The following is a 16,476-nucleotide window of genomic DNA, read 5'->3' on the forward strand; positions in this document are numbered from 1 at the left end:
ATCCATACACTGAGTGATCGTTTAAAATAAAATACAATGACATGTAATTGTGAACATATGCTTTGATTTATCCTTTATGCATAACTTGAAAGTACTTCAATGGAGCATTGTCTTTTTGCCATTTCATTGCTTGCAAAACATACAAAAAGAATGTTGATATATGATTTTATGCTTTAATTTAGCCATGATGCATGAGTAGTAAGAACTTAAGTAAAGCATTGTCTTTTTACCATTTCATTGCCTTCTGCAATTTGAAACCTGTTGTTCTATAAGCTATTCATTGTGAACTTACCAATTTCAAGGTATTGGAAAAAATAAATTAAAAATCAAAAGAACATAATGACAATGTTGGGAAGTGAGGCGGGGAAGGAAGAGACAGATCGGTTAATTATCAGAGAAAATAAACAACAAAAGTATATTCAGTATTTGACTCTTAAATCCCAAAAAATATAGGACATTACTAGAGACATTTATTTTTTCTCGTACTTAAATAAATTTAATAACTATAAATAGAATTAAATGGAATTTGGATGTGGTTATCACATTTATATGCATTGTGGTGAAAACATGTTGAGAAATTGAGACTCATATAGTTCTTTTAAATTTTCGTCGAGTTCTTACAAGGTAGTTGGAAAGTCCAACTCTGCAACTCATGTTGTGCACCATATGCACCAAAAATGCCAATTAGAAACTAAAAAATGCACTTCTTGTGGCTTCATAAGCTCTATTTTCTCATGTTAGACACACACACACGAGCATTACAAGATTGTAGAGTAAATTTCAAAGAGTTTTTAAGGAGTTTGAAGAAGAATTTTTAGGATTTTTAGATTTGCAGGTTGGTTCCTTTTTTTTCCTTTTATTTCAAACATATAAAATATTTTTAATTATCTAAAATGTTAAATATTTTATAGCACATAAAATTTACAAAGTTTATTGAACTGAATTCAATTTATGTAAAAAAATTTATTTATAATTAAAATTAATGTAAATCATTTTTTTTATATGTACAAAATATGCTTTAGAAATAAAATATATTAATACTTAAAAAATGTTATAAAATATTTTTTAATAAAATAATTAAATTTTAAAACTTAAATTCATGAAACAACCAACTTCCTTACCTTTCAAAGCTTGAACTTATAAACTGAACTCCATATTCCTCAACAGTAACTTAAAAAAATCCCAACAACGCTGAATATTTTTAGAAGCCCCGGACCTTACCCTAACTCTCTTACATTTGGACCGCAGCATCGTACTTTAAATCAGTTGGAATAATTTTTTAATGAGATATGACACGCCCTCTTTCCAATTAGGTCGCGCCTCACCTGTAAACCCGTGAATTGAAATTTGGGAACAATGGCCGGAGATGGAAGTGATGCGAGAATGCGAGTGGTCGTGGTGCCACTCCCCGCACAGGGGCACCTCAATCAGCTCCTTCATTTCTCCAGAGCTATCGCCCAACGGGGAGCAAGTATATCGTTCGTGGCCACCTCCACCCATATTCACCAAGTCCGCCAGCGTGTTCAGGGATGGGATCTTCACAAGTTCGATATTCATTTCGAGGAATTGCCCATGCCTCATGTCACGGGTGAAGAGCTCGATGTTCAGAGTACTAATACGTTTCCGCTTCACTTGATTCCTCTGTTTGAGGCTGTGGAGGATCAGCTAGGGTTTCATGTCGATCAGCTACTGCACACTATCTGCTCCGAAAACAGTAAGAGAGTACTTATTGTCTACGACGCATCTATGGGATGGATTCAAACGCTGGCTACCAAATATTCAATCCTTGCCTATATCTTCAGATCCACTAGCGCTTATTATAACCTGAGGAGGAAGCAGGTACGTGATGAGACATGGGATTTGCCTGAAAGATTGATAAAATATTCAAGGCGCCAAAGGTCTCTGTTAGGGCCTGCCAAGGGAAGGGATATATCATAAACACATTCAGCGCACTGGAGTCAGAATTCATTGACCAAGGAAGAGAGAAGTTAGCCTACGGTGGGAAGCCTGTGTGGAGCGTGGGTCCTCTTCTTCCGCAGGCCTTCTTCAATGACGAAAGGCGGTTGCGATTGCAGGCGGACACAGAGTGCATGAGATGGTTAGATACACAGGCTCCGGCGTCCGTTCTCTATGTTTCATACGGCAGTATGTCTTCTCTTTCGGCGACACAGATCCGAGAACTGGCCGACGGATTGGAACGCAGCGGGCAGCCTTTCTTGTGGGTCCTCAGGGTTTCTGACGGAGCCCATTTATCGACAGAAGCGGAGTTCGATTTGGCTTGCAAGTTTTTGGAACAAGAGTACACGGGGCGATTAGGGGGACGGGGTTTTATAGCAAGGAATTGGGCGCCTCAGCTTGACATCCTATTTCACACGTCGACGGGTGGGTTTTTAACGCACTGCGGGTGGAACTCGACAATGGAGAGTATCAGCGCCGGAGTGGGCATGCTGGCCTGGCCTCTGCACACCGATCAGTTCGCCAATGCTGCTCTAATAACACAAGAGTTGAAAGCTGGCGTGGAAGTGAAAGAATGGGGAAATGCAGAGGAAAATGAGGAGGTGAGTGCGGACGAAGTTGAGAAAGCAGTGAAACGTTTGATGGCAAGTGAGGAGGGAATGCAAGTAAGAAAAAGGGCACAGGAATTGAGAGGCGAGGCTCGGAAGGCTGTAGGCGACGGAGGATCTTCGTGGAAGGATATGGGTTCTCTTCTCCATGACTTTTCACAACCATTTTCCGATTAGGTCAAAGGGTTTTCAGGACCTATGCGGTCGCTTCGATCTTGGTAGGAATCCCTGCCCTCATTAATTTCCAGTTGAGATGTTAACTATTTCATCAAAATAAGTAAGTAAATTTGATCAATACACAAATAAGTTAATTGATTAATAATAACCACCACATTTCTATATCCACTCTACTTTTCATGAAATACACTCTTGATCTAAATGAAATCTAAGTTATTTATCTATCTTTTCAAAATCTTTAAAATTGAAATTAAGTTTTTCATTTTCAAACAATTTCAATCTCAGTTTGGAGAATAGAGGTTCATGGAATGAGCAACAGATATGCAAGTATCAAAATAAAAAACATATCATTTTTCAATCTATCACAAGGTTTCACGGTGTTAGAAATAAGGGAGTAGTCAAATAGAAAAGGAGGAGAGGAGCAAGGAGGGACAATTGCTGAAATTGATTGGATTAAGACTTTTTTTTTGTGAGAGAAGATGTTCCTATTGTTTACAACCAAATCTAAATCTCTTACTAGTGAACAAATTAGTTAGAATTTGCATATCATTTTTCAGTCTATCACAAGGTTGCGCGGTCTTAGAAATAAGGGAGTAGTCAAAAAAGAAAGGAGGAGAGGAGCAAGTAGGGACAATTGCTGAAATTGATTGGATTAAGATATTTTGTTGTGAGAGAAGATGTTTCTATTGTTTACAACCATCTCTAAATCTCTCACTTGTGAACAAATTAGTTAGAATTATAATTATTTTCAAACCTGCAACTAATTTTAATTTTTCTTCTTTAAACTTTACTCTTGCAATATCCATTTTTAGACCTACAATTAAGTCTAACTTTGCTTCTTCTAACTTTTCTCTGGCAAAACACTTAGTTTTGGGACTCCTCATAAACATGTTCACACAGAAAGACAACTTGCTAATGATTTAATATATGTCACTATAAGCACGAGAATTGAAATGTAATAAAAAATAAAAAATAAAAAAAATTCACAGCTATTCATTCTAACACCATGGAAACCTGTAATAGATTGAAAAATGGTATGCTTTTTATTTTGATACTTGCATATTTGGTGCTCATTCCACAAGCCTCTATTATCCAAATTGAGATTGAAATTGTTTGAAGATGATGAATTTAATTCAATTTAAAGAATTTTGGGGAGATAGACGAACAGTCTAGATTCTATTTCAAATCGAAAGTGTATTCTTTGAAAAGTAGAGTGGATGTAGAGAAGTGGTGGCTATTATTAGTCAATTAACTTCTAATGTATTAATTAAATTTATTTAGTTATTTTGATGAAATAGATAACTCATTAATTCCCACAGCCTTTTGCAAAATCTATGAAACTTGGGGCTAATCCATTTGTTATGCTGACAGGCAGGTTATTACAGCATTCATGTTGCTCAATTTTTTGGTCAAATCAACTGATCATTGTATAGAATCGAAACTTTTGAGCTACAATTGTCCATTGTAATCTGTCACGTAAGCTATTATTAAATAGCAAAGTTACCCCGAGTTTCCGGGACAGGGATGCCAAGGGACGGCGGGACGCGTTTCCGGGACGGCAAAGGGGACGGCTATATAAAATATAGGAAAAATTTAAAATATATAGGAAAATTTCAAAATTCTAAATGTTCATATGAAAACATGGATAAAGCATGCATACATACATTATATTCATATGAAAACAATAAAACATGGATATAGCATGTGTATGATACTATGAAAAGTTGAAAACATTTTAGAATGTAAATTTTGAACATACAACATTGTTAATACTCAATAGACAATATGCAATTATGCATTCATAAATCAGAATTTCAATTCATTCACATTGTCAATATGCATATCAATAGACTCGGAGGTTAAATTCTCCCTACTTCTATCGACGCAGTTTCCCCCCATATTTTTCAACGGGGGTTTGGGGGCAGCACCCCTTGCGCGCTCCCTGTCGCGATACAGGGCGGGGTCGAGGGGCAGCGCCCCGCGAGGCCAAAAAAACTTATTCTTTAATAAAGGCGTTGGGTGTTATTTTTCTATTGACTCGCCGAGTTTGGAGATTTTTCTAATCTCTATGTCAAAATGCCCAAAGGCTACACTGCTGCCATATAGTTTCATTGTCAAAATTATGAATTAAATTAATAAATTTAAAATTTAATTAATGTTATCTTTTAATTTTTTTAATTTTTAATAACAATTTGAATTAATAAGGGGCCTCTATTAGAAAATTTAAATAAAAAATAAAAAATACAACTTTTTAAATTTTTTTAATATTTTTTAAGGGCCTTAGAATGTGGGGCGTCTGGCTGTCCCCGGGACGGATTGGGGATGTGCCAGCCGTTCCCAGCCGTCCTCGGGATGTACAGACGTCCCCCTGAGCTAGGGCAGGCGTCCCCCCGTTTTGGGGACGTCCCCTCAAAAACAGGGCAATTTGGGGATGGGGAAACGTCCCCTGGCCGTCCCCAGGTCCCCGAAACGTCCCTGGGATGGAGACGGGGGTTTTCAGGTCGGGGACGCGTCCCCGGATAACTCTGTTAAATAGCTTTGAATGCGAGGACATCGGACCATGAAAAGATGGGCCAAGGAAATTGAGACAAGTAATGTTCGACCACGAACAACTACTGCCATTTTTTGTGGTAAACAGATGGGCTCATGGATATTGAGCCATTCAAAATAAGAGATTCAGAGCAGCATAATCATTTGCAACATTTGGTGATGAAAACTTTGTGTGTGATTCATGAAAGTTTTCAACTGCAGTGATCTACATTGTTTGCCCTTAGATTGTAGGAAGATGTAATTATCTAAAATGCAGTGATACATATACAACTTTTCTCTCTTCATTTTCTTGACAGCAAGGCTTTTTCACCTTTACTTTGCACTTAATATAAATAATATTTTCAAAGAACAAACGTTTCTGATTACCTCTTCTTTTTTCGTTGTCTATACATTTAGCTGTCTATTTTGAAAACAACCTGTTTTTGAACTTTCAGTGCTTTTGCACTATTTTAAGGAAACCCGTGTCAAAATTGTTGCTAGATAATTATCAGCCCTGCACAGAGCTCTTATTATATGCATGGACTTTCTATTTGTCAACTCTATGCTTTCCTTCTATCTCAAGGCCACCCAAACAGGAAATATTGCTGTAAACGATGGTGTCAAGCATACAACAATTGTTTGTTGGATGTTGGTCCTTATTTTTTAAGCTTTCCTATGCGGTTATTTGTATGTTACTGGGTTTGCCAGAAACCTGGCTGAATACAGACCTGGGATGGATCCCAGACTGGGTACGGCCAGGCTCCTGTACTGGATCTGTGGATTTGGTCTGGGTACGTCTGAATTTATCTGGGTTAAATCCAAGCTGATGAACCCAAGCCAAATCCACGGGCCTGGGCAGGATCCTGGTTGAACCTGGATAAAGAATTTCTTTAAATGAAAAAACAACACTTTTCGAGAAACCTAACTAACCTTAAAAAGTGATTGCACAGTGCTGTTAGTGGGGGTGGCACTGCCACTGCAGTTCCAGTGACCAGCTGATGACATTGATGTTCTTGACGAAGACCAATTTGATATTTTGTATGGATTTTCCATGTGCAGTTTTATATAAATCATTTTACAATTGACATTGAATTACCAGTTATTAGCTGTGTTCTGTATTTGATTATATACATTTTTTGTGCAAATTATAGTTATTTATATGCTTATGCTATTCTTCTTATGTTTTTCAAACCCTACTGCAAACCCTAGCAACAATTCAATCACTGATCAAACTTGCAGACCATCCCATAGAGCCATATTTCAAACCTCGAGATTATGTAGAAGTGCTCGCTTGGATTCATGAAGAGCTCGAAGCTGCTTTGGAAAATGGAAAATTAGACCTGTATTTATTGCAATCTCAAGTTTTCAGAGGCCTTGGTCAAGCAAAATTACCGTGGTAGAGTCTCCGGTCTGCCTGGAGAGATGCTACTGCTGTCCATGGGAAGCTTATTTATGCAGCCTAGTTGAAGCATGAGAAACAGGGGGAAGAGATGATTCGTGACTTGTTGTCTCAATGCATCAAATGCAAGCAGGAATTTACTCGCTTGGATATCATCTTAGAAATTTTCATGGAAAGCAACCTCAAATGACTTCTTAGACTTTTCCATTTCAAAGAATCAAGAATCTTCATTAATATAATGAATAAATTTACAGCATAAATTGCCCAAGTCATTGTTGTTAGCTTAAAATACTACAGAGTCCTTTATGGGGCACACAACCTAAACCCTGATGTAGCGGAGCTTTGATTGGCATTAGTATTTTTATTACCGTGCAGAACTAAAACCATGTTTGTTTTGCGTGTGCAGAGTGACTGGCACATTTTATAGTAGTTGGTCCTTGAAAACTTCAGAGTTCACTTGCTTTATTATCTAAATTTTGGTAGAAATACAGATGCATGGGAATAATCTGTCCGATTCATAGCACAATTTTATGTTGAGATTCATGAATCAAAAGCATAGATGAATAACCTTCGTTTTAGATTGTATGTATGCTATCAAGGCCATAGACGAGAAAGCTTTGGTGTAATTTTGCTAAAAATACAGCCTATTTAGTATTTACCCACTCTCTCTAGGCTCACAGCAATTTCTTGGTGGAAGTTGCTTCAAAATGTTCTGGGTATGATGGGGCAACAGTCAGCATTTACTGGACTTTACTTGCAAGCATTCTCACACTTGGAACAGAGACTCAGATTCTTGACCTATACCAAATGATTTAGATTATTGGATAGTTTATTTAAATCCTTTGTTGGTGTTGTAGCTGGGGACACTATGGTCATTGTTGGCTTCTCAAGTTCTGTGATTTGTGTATCTAATTCAGACAAAACAGACAGATGTGATTGTGTATGTAGTTCCATGGAGATACATCACCTGCCCTTTGCGGCCATACCAAACGTTTCAGGGATGCAGGTTGGAGGTCTCCCCTGTCCCCATTCTTTTTGTATGAGTTGTACTATTGGTACAAATTGGGTGTCTAAACTGACTTTGGATAGAGACAAATAGACAGGTGTAAACAGTGACCAAATTCGATCTTCTGTGGGTTAGCATCTTATTTGAGGGGTCAGCTATTGTCGTTCTTCATTGCATATGTCTTGACTAACAACTTGTTTCTCCTATAACACCTAAAATTTCTTCTTCAAAATTTGGTGCATTTTGCTGGACTGATTTCGCATCATATTAACTCTTTTGAAGTAAATCATTATTATTTCCCTATACATATATGACCTTCGTTTGGGTTTTCTGAGAAGATAGCTTGGAATTTTAATCATATATTTGACAGTTGTCCATTGGAAGCCAAAACATGGATTGTTTATGGAACATTTTTCATTCCTTAACCTATTTTCTTGTGGATTTTCTAGCTGCTAACTATTTTAGTTTTTTTTCTATGAAATAACAACTCTAGTTATGATGTATGCGATACCTCTCCACCCCCTTAACATTTTCAAAGACTGAAACTATTCTCTAATACTTCAAATCAACAATCGCCCGGGGATCTTCTCTTTCTACATTTTTGCAAACTGGGAATTGTTCACTAATTGCAATCTTTTCATATTCGAAATTACTTGTAGTTGTGTCATCTTTATCATGACAACACTGGGACAAGTCCTCTTGATGGCATATTTTTGAACTTGTGGGTCATCCATCCTGGTTCTGTCTGAGTTGTCAGTTGCTGTAAGCAGGAAAGTAGGATGAGAGGCACAGGCAAGAAGAAAGGCTGGGAAGAAAGCTAGGAGAAACAAATAGAGGACGAATTTATTTATATAAGACCAAACGTAGTATAGTCTATATTTTTCACGTTAGATGAAACATTTACTAATTGTACAAATTTCTCCCTTATTTTAATTCTTGTTATCTTGTATTTGTAAAATGCTATACATTTAAGTACTTTTGATCTCACTTGTATTGTAACTACAATATTATGTATGGTAGATTTCTCCAGCTATACATTCGAGTACTTTTGATGTCACTTGTATTGTAACTACAATATTATGTATGGTAGATTTCTCTATTGACATTAGTTGTTCTTGAAGTAATTTTTTGGTCTTCTTAACTTCAAGTTCTTTTCTTTAAGGGGTAAATAATTTTGATCCGGAGCTATGAATTGGTGAGGTCACAAGTGGGGACCTCATCCCCATTTAAACATTCAATAATATCATCCCAGTGGGGTTTAAACCTTGATGGCAAAAACAAATACCACAACTTAACCATCACAACATGCTAATGTTGGTTTCCTAAACCCTAAGTTCTCAGCCTAGGTTGCTGATTACTTATGTTGCCTAGAATCCTTCTAGAGCAGGTTCACATTGGACTTAAGTTATGATGATGATCTGAGCATTGTAACACCATAGTATGGCAGGATTGTTAAGATAGGCAGTTGGGATGCTTTCATATCGCTTAACTTTAATCCTTTTTTTTCCAATTTTCACGTGTTTTATTTGTTTTAAGGCATGCATACTAAGTTGTTCAACTTGTTTCTAATTTTTTGTGTGACCCTACTGCAGTCTTACATGATAAAAAACTATCGGGGAGATTCGTGAGGGGTCCACCTGGAAAAATAGAGTTAGGAACCCAAAGTTGTGTAAGACTTTATACTGGTTTATATAGTCTTGTTATCAAGTCTGGATAATCCTATGGAATGGCCATGGCATGGAGCTCAAATTACACAGAGAGACATTAATATCATCGCAGCCCAAGAAAACTTACAAGAAATGGTACTGATAATGCTATAAATACAAGCCCCAATATTCACCATAATGGAAGGAATGGTGGTGGATATGAATGCATTTGACTGAAAACCCTTTCCCTTATTTGACACTCTTATGCATGGACATGTTAACAATTGAATTTCAGAAACATCAGTTACTAATAAAGTGTTTTTTCATAATTCGCTTGTTTGTTGATATGCAAATTCAGATCTCTCTTGTTGCCTGTGCCCGCTAGATGCAGAATACGGAACTTGTTTCCCTTAAAGAAAGATGAAACCTAGTTAAAATAGTTTACATGTTCTTAGGAGTTTGTATGGGTTGGTTATCTTTTATAGAAAATTTATAGTGAATAATGAATCTGTTAAACAAAAGGATGGAATTGGACAAAATTGCAACCAGAAAATTTGGAAGTGTTCGAGGAAAAAGTTAGTTCAGTTCTGACTATTTTTAATCTTGTAAAGCAAATTATAACCCAAAAAGAGGGTAATGGAGTGGCCGTAGATATTTTTGGCAAACAATGGTAGCTGACTTTTTATTATGTGCAATTATTTGGACGTGGAAGCTATCAAGTGCAGTTAAAATTCGGATGCAGAGGCATGTTAGGTGCTATTTATTCCTCATGTTTCTGATACTAAAGGGTTTTCTATAAACATCTTTGTATCCAGCCATATCATATCCAAAGTCTTCTAAAAGATATCATATACTACACCTGCATCATTATCCATGCAATCCTCCTTTATGAAATTTTATTAAAATAAACCAAATGCTTTATATTAGGCATGCATTTATTCAGAGGAATGCATCAGCATGATGCTTCTCAATAGCCAATTTTTATGGCAAAACTAATGTGTTACATGTTATAAAATATTCCATTCAAATTGAGAATGTGAAAAGACAGTAGAAAGAGTCCATGAAGTACCAAATTGTACGAATATCAACATGTAACCCCTTGTTACCAACTTACCACAGTCCAGATGATAAATTACAGATGGAAACAAGCCTGAATAATGCCTTATTTAAAGGGAAATAAACATTAGACTATTTCTAAGAAATTGTACATCAGTGGCAAAATCTAGAATGTAAATGGAGTTGCTATAAGTTGTAGTTACATCCTTATGTTAAAACGCATCTAGTGCTCTACAAATTTTTCTTGAAGAAAGTACTTGTTGAATACTGTAAACTCTCAAATTATGTAGATGTGAAATAGACCACCATTCACCTCTAAGAACCATTCATGAGAGTGGGGAAATAAAGAAACGTATAAAATAGAGTGTTTGACAATGATAACAGGGGGGCCTATCGGAAATCTGCAATAGTCGAAGGGAATCTTGCATCATCATAGACAATGGGTGTATTGAATGGAGAAAAATTATTATGATAATAGAATAATAAGTTACTGAATTGGTCCTGGTAGAAAACCTGATGTGTGAAACCATGTATAGCTCAAATTTGGTCGGTAATAGGCACTTTAGTGGGATATATCTCCTTAAAAGGATTAAGAAGTCCATAAACAACCCCTGGGCCCAATAAGAAGTCATGACTTGGTAAAACATTGATAAAACAATGTCTGTAAAGAGGATATAAGCATGCATTTGAATTAGAGCTAGCCTAATCTCTTAAACTAGAAAAGAACACCCATCTGTCATAAATGCATTTAAATACACAAGAGAACACTTTAAAATTATTCTTATGTAGTGTGCAGTCTTCCTTATCTAAAGTGCAATTTTTTGTGTTGTTATTATTTGTCACTAGAGTTTATCGATATGGGATGTGGTAGCTTGTTTTGGTATACATTTGCCTTGAGCTTCTTGTCCTAACTGCATCGTTATCACAAAATAACATCATCTTGAGGTCTATATCTATCTTTTGACCATGTAAAATGGTTGTTTGGGTAGATTCTATGATCGACCCATTTCACATGCAAAAAATTGTAGTTTTTAAGTTAATATATTGCATTCTGTTTCTATTTGATATTGAAGAAGTTATATTTCATTGTGATTAAATGTTGATTGTATCGTATGGTGTACTGACCATAACTTCTTCTATAATGGCTTGTAATGTAATCATAATATTGTGATGATTGGACGAAGAGATAGCATTACTAACCAAATGAACATAAGTCCCAGAGTGATCTTGTAGAGTAATTGCTGTCATATCTATGGTATGGAGAATGTTGAGGATGTTGGTGTTAGTTTTCTTAAATGGCATGAGTCATTTTTATGATTGTAAATACAAACCTGTGTATGATTCATGTGGGTCACAAATTTCCTTGCTGGTTATATGCCCTATATCCCATGTGACCATAATGGACATGGTAGGCTGTTGCATATTGGTGCTCAGCATATTTGCATTTATGGCCTCCTTAAGTAACTCTTGGCAGGGTCGTCTCCCTTTAGAAATAGAGATGCATAGGTGTCCTTCACATTTGTGACTTGGTTTAATTTATCGTACAATCTTGCATGTGTATTGCATAACTAAATCTTTTGGAAATTTAATGATGATTATTTGATTAAAGTGAAGAAATCATGTGGTCTTAGAGGGATAAAGTGATTCACTTTTCTGTCTGTTTTGACTTTTTCAAAATACTAAACTTATGGAAAGGGTTGATAAATCTCATTCTAATCTCTAACATATGCTTCAGACCAACCATAGAGGAAGAGGCTATATGAGTCCTATATAATGAGTAGGATGATACATAATAATCAAAATAATTATAAAACACCTTTCCTGTTTCCTTTTATTGACCCCATAAGTTAGATAAGCAATAATAGAGGAGAGAAAGAAGTGCAAGTAGTAGCTCTTGGTTGAGTCTCTAGGGTGTTTCAAATATCCAAATTGCTAATTGCATCCTTTAATGCTTGAAATCTTCATGAATTGGGGAAGTTATTCTTTTCTAGCTAGATACTAGTTGTCTACTTTGTTGTGAGCATGTATTTGACACAGCTTGTGTATGGTAACAATAACTTAATGTTTGATAAAAAAAGCTACATCGATCTTGGCAAAACTATAACAGTTAAACAAGCAAATAAGTATGTATGGGATGCGGTTGCTTGTTTCTTGGAAGTTGGATGGATGGCCTTGAAGGCTGGGGCCAATGATTCTGCTATTATTCAAATGAGACTTAACAAGTAGGAAAGTGGGATAATTTTCCTCTAAATTTTCTCAGTCCTCTCGACTCAAACCCAAATTATGATTTGAGTTGTTGAAGATTTAGAAGAGTATTTTTTGTGGTTTATTGTTTTACAGAGACACAACAAATGATCCAAAATACACTACCTAATTTGTAATTATCAATTACTGCTACTTTGGCTATGGCTATACTTGAAAATATGTACATATATTTGTGTTTGGATTATTTATGTTGCATCAAAACTACACTCGTTCAGTGAAATCAGGCATTAAACTTGAATGATTTAATGCTGAAATAGTGATATTTATGACTTGATATACTTCAACAAAAAAGAAAAAGAAAGAAATATATCCATTTTCTTTGGCCTTTATGGATTCCTGAAGGCCCTATACTCTTTTAGGATAGTAAGGGGCCCTACCCCTACTATACCATATAAAGTGGGGGGCCTATGCTCTATTATACCGTATAAAGCGGGGGCCCTATCCTCTATAATATAATGGGTACCTCATTTTTCATTGGCAATGGTTACCCAACCACTAACCCCTACTGTTACCGTTATCCACTACCTTTCTGGTGGTGGTGGTGGCAATGGCTGTGGTTGTGGTTGTGGCCATCTAGCGATCATGATGCACCATGGTATTCATCGATGGATGTTACATAATTGAAGTTTTGACTTTCAAATGAGGATTATTTGTTGCTTGTGCAATGTACCATCGTCTCAAATGAATAACAATAGTGTTGTGACATTTTCACACATCGCCCCATTGTAAATGGGGACCCCCTTCTTTTTGGGCCCTCTCGATCTTTTGGTTTGCGTTTTTGGGGTCTTTTCATAGTAGTCTTGTCAGTCTCTCTGCTTTGCAAGTGTTTGGGGGTCACATTGATCAAGTTTGCTCTTCGTTTGGACGAGTTTTATGAAGTCTAGGGTCTGTTTTGTCCCTTTTTAGGGTTTCTGCCTTCTATCCTAGATTTTAGGGGGTTTCTGTTAGGGTTTTGAAAAAACTGAACATACGACTGGAATTAGGACCCTTTAAGGAACCTCCCAGTAAAATTTGAGCCAAAACGGAGCAACTTTCTATTTTTAGAACGTTCCTATTTTTTAGGGATTTTACCGAGTCCCGGATTGGTCTAATTTTGCCAAAAATCAAACTTCCTATTTTTAGTAAGTGTTTTTTTGACCTATTTTGCCCAAACCTTGACATTTTGAAACACTTACTATTTGGGAAAATCTATTTTTGGTAGGATCTTCACAGGAAAACACTGAACGTTGAATATCTTCGAAGATGCTGAAGACTGAACGTTCCCAAAGACCATTTCTAAATCCGGAAAAGTCAGAAGGCAGACAAGTTGGATAAAAAATGGTTAAGTTTGGAACTCCTATTCCAGAAGAGGAAAGCATGCAAAATCATCCAAGTTCAGAAATTCACATCAATCCACCAATGTCATTTTGATCCGAAAATGGCCTGAAATTTGATCAAGTCTGGAAATTTGGAAGATCTTCCAAAATCCAGAATTTGCATTATGATTCCTATGGACCTGAAAGCACTCTCAAACACCCTGACAATATATATGAAATATAACTTGAAGTATAAGTGATGCCACTTATACTTAAATGTTATATTTCATATATATATCCTGACGAAGAGCCTAAAATGATGGAAAAATCCATGAATCCATGAATCCATAGACATGGCAAAAATGCGCCCAAGTCTGGAGTCAGGCGCTGAAATGAGAAAGCCAAGGAGAGGTGGAAAAATCTCATGTCCATGGACAAAGCAAAAATGCGCCCAAGTTTGGAGTCAGGCGCTGAAATGAGATAGCCAAGGAGGTGGAAAAATCCGTCAGTCCAGGGACAAAGCAAAAATGCGCCCTAGACTGGAGTCAGGCGCTGAAATGAGATTCTCAAGGACAGAGGGAAAATCCATGAATCTTTGGCATGGTGAGAATTCCACCCAAGACTAAAAAATTGAAATTTTGCCTAAGGCATGGAATCCAAGGAGTCTAGGAGGAATAAAAGGCAAAATTCCCCTCGGGCAAATTTTTGAATTTGCTATTTTTAGACACCAAATTTCGACCAAGTGTGGAAAATTTTATAGATTCGGAATCAGGGTGAAATTCTTCATCCAATGAACCCGGATCCTAAATTTTAGGAGGATCACTAAAAAATAGGGATGTTGAAAAGGAGACATGGACAATTCACAAAACAATGAATTCCTTCCTCGGGAGGAATTTCCGCTTCGACCTTGTGGAGGGCGCCAAAATGAGCAGTGCACAAAGAGATGAATTCCTTTATCCAGGAAGAATTGCACCCAAGAAGAAGAAATTCTTGGAAAAGGTGAAAATTTGGCTTAGTGTTGGAAATTCTTTCCTTCGGGACAAAATTCCAAGCAAGGAAGAAATCACACCCAAGGATGAACTGAACATAAAATTTCTAAGGCAAGGAAGGAATCAGGGATGAACTGAACAAGAAATTTCCCCCCCAGGGGAAAATTTGAAAAATCCATTCTCAGGCATCCAATCACATCCAAATTTCAAAAGTTTTACAGATTTGGATTCGTAGGAGAGTTCTCTTCCTCCTGGACTTGAAACCCTAATTTGTGCAAAATTCCTAAAAAATAGGAGATGTTGGAAAATCATTGAAAATCTTTTCCAGAGCAAGGCAAGTTCAAAAACTTCAAGAAAATATTTCTAGCGTCAGAGATTCTCCCTCTTGAAGTTTTCTCTCTCCAGGGTTTTTTTTCTCGCCAAGTGGCAGTCGAGTCAATGGACGTTGAATTAATGAAGCATCTCTCTGCATGCAGCTGTCACATTTATGGCATTATGACAGATTCCTTTTGCATGCAGTCGTCACATTCAGAAGATGATGGTGCATTTATGGCATCATGGGCGATTTTTGCATGAAGGTACATTCATTGCATAGTGGACACTTCTGGAATGTAATTAATTGTAATGGGATGGAATTAATTGTATATGGGCATGATGGGTTATTAATTGGAGATTCCCACCTTGTTGCATCTTGTGTGGAGAATCTTTTGGGCAAACCCTAATTAGGGTTTTGCATGTAATCATGGCCCAAGGCCTATATAAAGGGGTGACCCCCCTCATTTGTAAATGAGGGAGCTTTGTATGAAATTGTTGTGATACGTTTTGAGATAATAACAGTGAAACATTGTTCTCTGATGGTGTCCACTTAAATTATTTTTTCAAAGCTTGCATGGTTTCACCTTCCTCACTTACATTAGAAGTAGTAAAGTGCTTTGATTTCAATGGAAAATGTAATGGTGTTTGATGAATTTCCATGGTGGATATTTTTTGCATCTTGCTGATTGTAAGTTGTAGTGTAAAGTTAGCTTGAACCCCCTAAATTTGTGCTAAGTTCGATTGTAGATGGTCGTTTGGATTGCATCGTTTTTGGGTATTCAAATGTACTTTCTCTATTTGAAAATCCTCTAGCATCCCCAGAAGATTGCACTGGTTCTTGTAGAGTTGTAGTTGATCTTGGCGAAGCAAAGCTTGGTTTATTTGGAATTTGTCCACCAGAGCACTATTCATTGTTATCACTGTGCTTAGGAGTAGATTTAGATCCTTTTGAACCCTTTCCTTTTTTTTTCAGTTCATTTTAGTCCGTTCGAAGCAACATCATCGCAAAATTGTCATATCCGATGATGGAGTTCTAGCCACAACAAAGAGGTGAAAGAATGATGAAAACGTAAGGCCCCTTGGATTACCAGCAATCACATCAGCCAACTGAGTCACGTCCACACATCGAAGGAACCTTGGAGTCGACTGTTTGAACTTCTTGCAATCTTAGCATGCAATCGTACTTTGATCAAGAGAGAGTGAAGTGACCGTTAGGCAACTTTATTCTGTGTTCG

General features: G+C 36.8%; 2 protein-coding genes across 6 annotated transcripts; both read left to right on the forward strand.

The window, feature by feature from the left end:
• Positions 1–1,212: 1,212 nt before the first annotated feature.
• Positions 1,213–9,652, forward strand: LOC131078451 (zeatin O-glucosyltransferase). 5 transcript variants are annotated; one of them, XR_009113785.2, is made up of 3 exons: positions 1,213–2,782; positions 4,113–4,144; positions 4,184–4,439. XR_009113785.2 is itself a non-coding variant. In XM_058016158.2 (2 exons), exon 1 carries the CDS (start codon positions 2,091–2,093, stop codon positions 2,739–2,741), a length of 651 nt encoding a protein of 216 aa, XP_057872141.2. In that variant the 5' UTR covers positions 1,213–2,090; the 3' UTR covers positions 2,742–2,782; positions 6,510–9,652. The 5 variants fall into 5 exon arrangements, 3 of the variants coding, with proteins under 3 accessions (XP_057872141.2, XP_057872139.2, XP_057872137.2); XR_009113786.2 differs by having other exon boundaries at positions 4,117–4,144; XM_058016158.2 differs by lacking the exons at positions 4,113–4,144; positions 4,184–4,439 and adding an exon at positions 6,510–9,652.
• On the forward strand, positions 1,357–1,938 carry LOC131857779 (cis-zeatin O-glucosyltransferase 2-like). Its single transcript, XM_059210499.1, has one exon. The coding sequence runs from the start codon at positions 1,357–1,359 to the stop codon at positions 1,936–1,938; it is 582 nt and encodes a 193-aa protein (XP_059066482.1).
• Positions 9,653–16,476: the final 6,824 nt, after the last annotated feature.

The sequence above is a fragment of the Cryptomeria japonica genome, chromosome 8, assembly GCF_030272615.1.
Source record: "Cryptomeria japonica chromosome 8, Sugi_1.0, whole genome shotgun sequence".
Classification (NCBI taxonomy): Eukaryota; Viridiplantae; Streptophyta; class Pinopsida; order Cupressales; family Cupressaceae; genus Cryptomeria; species Cryptomeria japonica.

Coding starts and splice junctions, on each gene's coding strand:
- LOC131857779 (XM_059210499.1), top strand. CDS start 1,357: ATGGCCGGAGATGGAAGTGATGCGAGAATGCGAGTGGTCGTGGTGCCA.
- LOC131078451 (XM_058016158.2), top strand. CDS start 2,091: ATGAGATGGTTAGATACACAGGCTCCGGCGTCCGTTCTCTATGTTTCA.